The following is a 9,093-nucleotide window of genomic DNA, read 5'->3' on the forward strand; positions in this document are numbered from 1 at the left end:
GGCCTCTCACTGTTGTGGCCTCTCCCGTTGCGGAGCACAGGCTCCGGACGCGCAGGCTCAGCGGCCATGGCTCACGGGCCCAGCCGCTCCGCGGCACGTGGGATCTTCCCGGACCGGGGCACGAACCCGTGTCCCCTGCACCGGCAGGCGGACTCTCAACCACTGCGCCACCAGGGAAGCCCTCCTTGTTTTTAATGACCATGAATTTTGTGGAGTGCTGGCCAGGTATTTTGTTGAGAATGTTCCTCATTTGGGATTTGTCTGATGGTTTTCTTATGATTAGACTGTGTTTTGAGGAGGAAGACCACAGAGGTAAAAGTGCCGTTTTTACCACATCGTATCAAGGGTACATGCCATCAGCATGACTTATCATGTTGATAGATACCTTGATCACTTGATCGAGGTGGGGTTTGTCAGGATTCTTCTCTATGAAGTTCCTCTTTTTTTCCACCTTTTTTCTCTCTGGAAGGAAGTCATTATGTGCACTTAAGGAGTGGTGAGTTATGCTCCACTTCTTGGAGGGCACAGTGTCTGCATAAATTATTTGGGATTCTTCTGCATGGGAGATTTGTGTAGGAAGGTTTTTAATGACATTTAATTTCATTCATAGACACAGGACTATCAGATTTTCTTTTCTTGTTTTACTCTTGGTACCTTGTTTTTTTTCCCCTAGGAATTTGACTATTTCATCTAAATTTTCAAATATAGTGTTATAATGTTGTTCAGATATCCTTTTACTATCTTTTAAACATCTGTACAATTATAGCTGTGTCCTGATTTTTATTCTTTTTAAAAAAAATAATAAATTTATTTATTTATTTTGGCTGTGTTGGGTTTTTGTTGCTGCGCGCCAGCTTTCTCTAGTTGTGGCGAGTGGAGGCTACTCTTCATTGCAGTGCGTGGGCTTCTTATTGCGGTGGCTTCTCTTGTTGAGGAGCACAGGCTCTAGGTGCGCGGGCTTCAGTAGTTGTGGTGTGCAGGCTCAGTAGTTGTAGCGCACGGGCTTAGTTGCTTCGCGGCATGTGGGATCTTACCGGACCAGGACTCGATCCCGTGTCCCCTGCATTGGCAGGCGGATTCTTAACCACTGTGCCACCAGGGAAGTCCCCTGATTTTTATTCTTGATATCGAGAAATTATGATGTCTTTCTTAATTAGTCTTACTAGGAGTTTATCACTTGTGTTAGTCTTTTCAAAGAGCTAAGTAATGGCTCTGTCAACTTTCTCATTTGTACTTTTATTTTTAGGTCGTTAAATTCTTATCTTAATTGGTTCTTTCCTTCTACTTTCTTCAGACTTGATTTTCTTTGTTCTCTTCCACCCAATCACATTTTGAGATGGGTACCTAGGTCATTGATTTTTCAACTTTCCTTTTTACATTTTTAGCTGTGCATTTCCTCTAGCTTTAACTAGATTTCACAAGTTTTAATTTGATTTTCTGATTTCCATTGTGAATTCTTCTTTGACTCATGGATTATTTATAAGACTGGTGCTTAGGTCCAAACATTTGGGGATTTTACTATGTACACTTTCGGGTTTTGATTTCTGGCTTAGTTACACAGTGGCAGAGAACATAGTCTGAATGATTTCAGTTTTTTGAAAGTTAACGCTTGCTTTAAACCCCAGCATAAGATCAATTTAACCCTTCTATATATGCTTGAAAAGCTCTATATTGTGAAGTCATGGTCCGTAATACATAATTTATATCTGTAAATTAGGTCAAGTTTGTTATTTGTTTTGTTGAGATCGTCTATATTCTTACAGTTTTTTTGTGTTTGCTACTTCTCATTTATCTAAAGAGATATGTTAATGTCTCCCACAATGATTATAGGTTTGTCAGTTGCTCTTTTTAATTCTGTTAATTTAGATAGTACTTATATTCTTCTTGTGGGTTTAATGAACTTTTTATTATTGTCACATGTCCCTCTTTATCTCTAGTAATGCTTCTTTCTTTTGATTACTGTTTGCATCACTTTTTTCCATCCTTCTATTTTCAACCTTTATATGTCTTTATATTTATATTTATGGTATGACTCTTTTAAGCGGCATATAGTTGGGGTTTTTTTGTTTGGTTTGACAATTTTTTAATTGGTATATTTAATGTATTTACATTTGTTTAATTATTGATTTATTTATGTTTATTTTTATTATTTTATTATTTATTCTTCTGTTATTTTAGTGGCTACCTTAAATATTACACAATCATTTTTGACTACCAAGAATGTTATATGAATTACTACTTTCATCACTTCACAGTCAGTGCTAGAATCTAAGAACATTTTAACTCCATTTTCTCCCTCCTTTCTTTTATGTTATTGTTGTCATGTATTGTAATTTGACTCGTTTTAAATCCTATAAAACATTATTGTCATTTATTGTTATTTTTATATTTACACACTTATTTACTCTTTCCATTACTTTTTTTTTTCCTTCTTACATTTCCATATTTCTTGCTGGGGTCATTTTCATTCTCCCTTCTTGATTTCTTTACTCTGGGTCTTCTAGTGATAGATTCCCCGTTTCTGTCTGTACAAGGTGTCCTAAAGACCAATGTCGGTTTCGATGATTCACTAAGAGGACCCACAGGACTCATCAGATAATCATGCTTATGTTTAAATTTTAATACAGTAAAAGGATAAGAGCAAAATCAGCAAAGGAAAAGGGTGCCTGAGATGAAGTTTGCAGGAAACTAGACACAAGTTTCCAAGAGTCCTGTCCCAGTGGAGTCATGCAGGACACACTTAATTCCAATAATGAACTGTGACAACATGTGTGAAATATTGTCTACCAGGGAAGCTCATTAGAGACTCAGTACCCAAGTTTTTACTGGGGGCAGTTTACATAGGCACTCTCTACCTAGCACATACCAAGATTCCAGACTCCAAGAAGGAAAGCAGGGGTTCGGCATAAGCCACATTGTTTGTACAAACAGTGTAGGCACATTGAGGCACTCTTATCAGTCCCAGGAATGGTGGGAACTCTCCTGAAACCCAAATTCCCAGATACCAACCAAGGGTCATCCTTACAAGCAGGCCTTTCTAAGGAGAGCAGTCTCAGGCTACTGTGTTAACTTTTTAGTGCACACTTTCTGTCTGGAAATGTCTTTATTTCACCTTTGCTTTTAAAGGATATTTTCACTCGGTATAGAATTTTAGTAAGCAGTTATTTTCTGTCAGCACTTTGTAGTCGGCTTTAACTCTTATTGTTTCTTCTTTAAAGGCAATATATTCCTCACCTCCACTAGTAGCTGCTTTTGTCTCTGTCTTTGTTTTTCAGCAATTTGAGTAAGATGTGCTTCGTTGAGGTCTTATTAATATTTATTCTTCTTGGTATTCATAATGTTCCTTGAATCTATGATTTTATATTCCTTTTAATTTTAGAAAATTCATGGCCATTATCTCCAGATATTTCTTTTGCCTCAATCTATCCCTCCTCCCCTCTGGGATTCAAATTACATGTATGTTAGACTTTTTTTTTTTTTTAACCATATTCCATATGCCTCTTAGGCTCTTTTCTGTATTTTCTCTCCATGCTTTAGTCTGGTTATTTTCTACTGATCTTTTTTCCAGTTCATGATCCTCACTTCGTCTATGTTATATCTGGTAAACCTGTTAAATTTGACTTAATCTAGTGAGTTCTTAAGGTCAATTATTATATTTTTCAGCTCTGGAATTTCCATTTGATTTTCTATTTATTTTAAAGTCAGAGCCTAATTACTGTTGATATTTAGTGCCAAATATTGGACTTTACTTTTCTCTCTTCTTTCTTGGATCTTGACCCCTCATGTCCTGGCTGCTTGGGCAGCTTTGAACCAAATATTTTTCTCCCCAGTCCTGTGAGGTTTACCAAAAGCTCTGCTCACCCACCCCTCAAAGCCACCCCCACCTTTAACAGCAGTTCTCCTCTGTGAGAGTTTGTGCCTTTGTTGCCTCCTTAACCCAGTTACTCTTGCCTTTTTTTTTTTTTGGATGTTTCTCTTAACTTCTTGCATTCAAGATTATGAAACTTTGCTGTGGGCCCTGCCCTCCCTTCTCCTCCTCCTGTTCACCCTGCTGGTGTGTGGATGAGGTGGGGAGGGGGGACCCCCAAATATATATCAGCCCAACAGCCCTCAGTCTCCTCCTTTATTATTAGGAAACAAAACAACACCAACAAAAAATGGCATCATGAGTATGAACAGCACTGTCAGATGAGTTAGTTGAAGTTTTTTTTTTTTGTACTGTGTCCTCAAACTTAATGGATTAATGTGTCTTGTATATATAAAAAGAAAACCTCTAAGAAAAACTCAGAGGAAGACAAATACTGTATGATTTTACTTACATGTGGAGTCTAAAAAACAAAACAAGTGAACAAACATAACAAAATGGAAACAGCCTCGCAGATACAGAGAACAAACCAGTAGATGGTTGTTAGAGGGGAGGGAGGAGCAGGAGGAGTGAAATAGGTGAGGGAGATTAAAAGGTACAAACTTAATTACAAAATAAATGAGGCACAGGGATAAAGTGTTTTTTTAAAAGAAGTGGAGTCCATATGATCTTAATGGAGAGCATTTTTCAGATTCTCATTGGGATATTAAAATGCTAGCTAAATTTCTAGTTGTTTTATATTGAGCTGATTGCTTCAATTTGTAGCTTCTGCAAATTTTTAACTGCTTGTTTTTAGGAGTATAAATGTTACGTTTTTGCAGACCTTTGAGGTAAAAACAGGCCCTTGCATATGCTATTCTTGTCTATGTTCATTTTAATGTTTCTGCAGCTTGGACTGCAGAAACTGCTTGCATCGTGGCCACCTCATCTATTTACTAATTCTGTTAAGGCTTTAAAAAATAGAGACATTTACCTTTTCTGTCATCTTAAAGCTGCGTAGTGGGCTGGGGAGGGGCTGTAGCCTGAGCGCAGGCTGACCCTATTTTTCTTTATATTCCCCAGCACCCAGAGAGGTGCTTGGCACATAGTAGGTACTCAGTCCGTGCATATGTGGAATAGATGTTGAATCTTCAAAGAAAGTAGAAATGTTTACTATACCTCTGAAGTATCTGCAACTGGACAGTTTTTATTTATGTTAGTTAGGAAACTTTCCCTTTGTGCCACATTTTTGTTCTCGACTTTGTTTTTGGTATATGAATCCTTTTTCTCTCTCCATTCCATCATGACATAAAGCTTCAGCCCACACAGTTCATTTCTTCAAGTCACAACTACATCTTCTGTATTTGACAGTTATTCCCCTAAAGAGAACAGGCGGTATTGATATTCCCTCAGGCCATGTGCATTTCCTTTTTGTCACACACATTTCCTACTATGTTACTTGTTTTTAAAACCTACAATCCTGTGCGATACAGGGCTCAAAGCTTGAACTCCCCTTGTGGCTGGCAAAAGGACTTTTTGACAACAAGCGCCGGATCCTTTCTGTGGAACTTCCCAAGATCTACCAGGAGGGTTGGAGGACCGTGTTCAGTGCAGATGCCAACGTGGTGGACCTCCACAAAATGGGGCCACATTTCTACGGGTTCGGCTCCCAACTCCTGCATTTTGACAGTCCAGAGAACACAGACATCTCCCAGTCTCTCCTGCAGGCAAGTTATTGACGTGAAAACCTATGGCATTGCACATGTCTCAGGAGCCAGCTGTGGCAGCCACCAGATGTTACTCTTACCTGAGGAGTGTATGATTTATACAATCAGTTTCTTGTTATTCTGGGCCAGCCTACAATTAGACTGTGTTTGCTGATTATATATACATGTAAATATGGCTTGTCTGTCACTCTTCATATTTGCTTGCTAAGAGTTGGGACCAACAGGAAGTCCTGGAAATAAGATACTTGATTACAGGTGGCAGAGGAGACGCAGACCTCCTTCTAAGTCCTAAACCAGATTTTTGCCTTTCGTGCCATTTAAATGTTCAGGGATTAAAATGTATCTGATTTCTCCCTCTCGCTTCTTCAGACGTTTGTTGGACGTTTCCGCCGCATCATGGACTCCTCCCAGAATGCTTACAACGAAGACACTTCGGCGCTGGTAGCCAGGCTAGATGAGATGGAGAGAGGCTTGTTTCAAACAGGGCAGAAAGGACTGAATGACTTTCAGTGTTGGGAGAAGGGGCAGGCGTCTCAGATCACAGCTTCCAACCTGGTTCAGAACTACACGAAGAGAAAATTCACTGACATGGAAGACTGAAGCCCAGAAGAAAACAGAATTGCTCCCTGTAGACTTATCCCTCTGTGTGTCCTTGATAGGAGCATAGTTGACCTTGTATAGGGCCAGAATCATGTCCCATCTTGTGACTTTTTCCCTGCAGCACTGTTGGGAGTGCTACCATCTGGTGGGGAAACAACATGCTGGAAGATGTCCCTGGCCCTATAAGTCTTCCAGGACTATCCCACCTGCTGACCCACAGACCAGACCTACTTAGCCCAGGAACCCACAGCCAAGGAGAAACCAAAGTCCTTCATAAATAAGGATCATGAATACATATATCGCAGTAGAGTTGGAGCTGGGATTCCTCGTGCCTGGGAGTTTGGACAGCCTTAGATATCCAGTTTCACTAGCTCCAAAGGACGGGTACAAATGGGCCTTCCTAACCTGTTCACAAAATGTCCTCTTGAGCTTAATTGTCTCATCTTCCTCATGGTTGCACAAAGGACAGTACCCCCAGGATGCTAGCTCTGCTTGTAAATATCTCCTGCCACCTGCCTGTGGGGAGTTACCCAGTTTCAAAAAACAGTCGCCAAGAATAAGGAAGGCAAAGGGAAAGCCCGGTGAGTGGCAAGGCTTTTACTAAAGAGAAGACATTGCTTTCCTCTTCTGTGAGGAGGGCTTCATGAACTGGACTTCACGCCTAGGCGAGAAATGGTTAAACTGAGCTTGTTTTTGCCTCTAGATCTTTAGAGCCCCCGCACAGTTATTCCATGCTCTCCCTAGGAAAGCTGTCAGGGAGTTGTTTGGAATCGCAAAGTAGTTGTTAAAGGGTGTTAACCAGCCCTTATTACATTGAAATCAAGGCTTCAGCGTTGCTGGTTATGAAGAGCCCTGTTTGAGAAGCTTAGCATGGCAGATGTGAGTGGGCAAGAGACCTCGGTCATGGTTTTTTTCTCTTCAGTAAGTTTTGCAATATTATTATATAACAGATTCCTGACCAGTTACTGAGACTCTGTTTAAGCAACCACAAAACTCTTTCCCTGGAGATCAAAGAGGAAACCTCAGGCAGAGTAGGAAACAGCATCCCTGGGACCCACTGGCCTTTTTGAAGGGCAGTTATCTCCACACCATGGCTCCCCTTCCAACTTCCCACAACTAGTGAAAATTGCCTTTGTCGCCGGAAATTACAGTGGGATTTGGGTCTCCAGATTGTACAGATGTCTTGATGCAAACTTAGAATGTCAGAAATATTTTTTAAATGCCTGTTTTAAGATGGAGCTGATGTTTTTATAATTTGATTTTGGGGCTAAATAAATGATCCACTTTGCACATCAATACATTCTGTACGAGTACTATTTCTGTAACTCGAGTACTACAGATGATCAGGCAAAGCTATCAGAGAATTTTGTCTTTGATAGTATTTGACAATAATGCCCCAGTAAATCCATATTTTAGCAACTGCTCTTTTGTTTGCACAATACTTATAAATATGGGGGACATTCTCCATAGGGATGAGCTGTGTCCTTGAAAAGAGGGACTTCCATTGCTGTCACAGCATTTACATATAACCAGGGGCCCAGAGATAAATTCATAGTCAGTGAGAAAAGCATATTTTTTAATTTTGGGATTCACAGACAGCTTTGTTTTTAAAGTCAATCCTAAGGCTGCTGCCGTTTTTTTTTCTCATTAAAAAAAATTTGGCTCAGAGGCACATACCAAGAATATGTGGGTACGCACGTGTAGAATTTATTCCATTTTAAATTTTGAACAAATTATATTACAGGGAGCTTCCGAAGCCCATCTCCAATTACAGATTTGCCTTCGAGGCTGTCAGTTACTAACCCTCTCCCCAGCAACCTTCCCTCAAATCAGTATCTTGGTCCCTTCAAAGAGGTGAATTTTTCAAAATAAGTCAACAAATTGGCTCAGCTACCACATCACTCTTAAAAACAAGGGGGAATGTGTGCTCTTTCCCCGTAAAGGCTCTGTTCCCAGGTAACTCTGGTCTTAAGTACATACAAAAGACCTCACAGTCTTCAGGCTTTTTCCCTGGGGTACAAGCTGGGCTGCCGACGGGAAGGGCCAAGGCTTTGGCTTCCCAGGTCATTTCCTCCCGCTCTCCTGACCTCTGCGTTTTGGATGGCTCCGTGGTCAGTCCTCGGATCTCTTCTAGCCATTCTGACTCCCTCCAGGGTCAAGTTTTAAATACCACCATCTATACGTTGATGACTCCCCAAATTCCATCTCCAGCCAGACCTCCCTTCAGCTCCAGACTTGGGGCCAACCACCTGCTTGACGTTCCACTTCAACATCTGACCCCACATGGCTGAAACTGAGGCCCTAATCTTACTCTCATAGTCTCCTCCTATCATCTTTCTCATCTCTGTTTGTGACAACTACATCCTTCCCTACTGCTCAGGACAGAAACATGGGAGTCCTCCTTGGCCGTCTTTCTCTTACATCTTTTGGGTCAACCTTCAAGTCATTGGCAGAACCTGCCCGCCTGTTCCCCACCTCCACGCCTGTCCGGGATGGTTGAGGTCACCTCCCAACTCCTTCCCTGCATTCATTCACCCTTCCCCGCCTTCAGACTCTTCTCACCAGAGCGGCCACAGTGGTCTTGTTCAAAAATAAATCAGATCTTATTACTTCTCTGCTTAAAACCCTCCCTTGTCAGAAAAAGGCCACTCTGCCATGCCAGCACCATTTGTTAAAAAGTCCATCTTTACCACAGTGATTTGCTATTGAATTTTCTTACTGCTTCCATAGCAGAAGTAATTTGTTCCTTATTTTAAGCAAAAATTTCACCTTCTGCCTAAGAGATTTCTGAACATTTTATAGAGCTTCTTGTTAATCTCTGAGCACCACTGGACCTGAGAAGTTTCTGGACTACTGTGTCTGATGTAGTGAAATTGGAATGCAGAAATATTGAGCAGCTCACTCAAGTTCATACAGAAGTCA

At 40.8% G+C, this 9,093-nt stretch overlaps 1 protein-coding gene across 1 annotated transcript in view; it reads left to right on the forward strand.

The window, feature by feature from the left end:
- The window catches only part of GINS3 (GINS complex subunit 3), a 9,181-nt gene extending 1,717 nt beyond the window's left edge, over positions 1-7,464 (forward strand). Inside the window, exons 2-3 of the mRNA XM_007123728.3 lie at positions 5,338-5,571; positions 5,941-7,464. Of these exons, the coding sequence (XP_007123790.2) occupies positions 5,338-5,571; positions 5,941-6,171 (465 nt within the window). The 3' untranslated portion in view covers positions 6,172-7,464. The remainder of the gene's footprint in view (positions 1-5,337; positions 5,572-5,940) is intronic.
- The last annotated feature ends 1,629 nt before the right edge of the window (positions 7,465-9,093 follow it).

The sequence above is a fragment of the Physeter macrocephalus genome, chromosome 17 (assembly GCF_002837175.3).
Source record: "Physeter macrocephalus isolate SW-GA chromosome 17, ASM283717v5, whole genome shotgun sequence".
NCBI lineage: Eukaryota > Metazoa > Chordata > Mammalia > Artiodactyla > Physeteridae > Physeter > Physeter macrocephalus.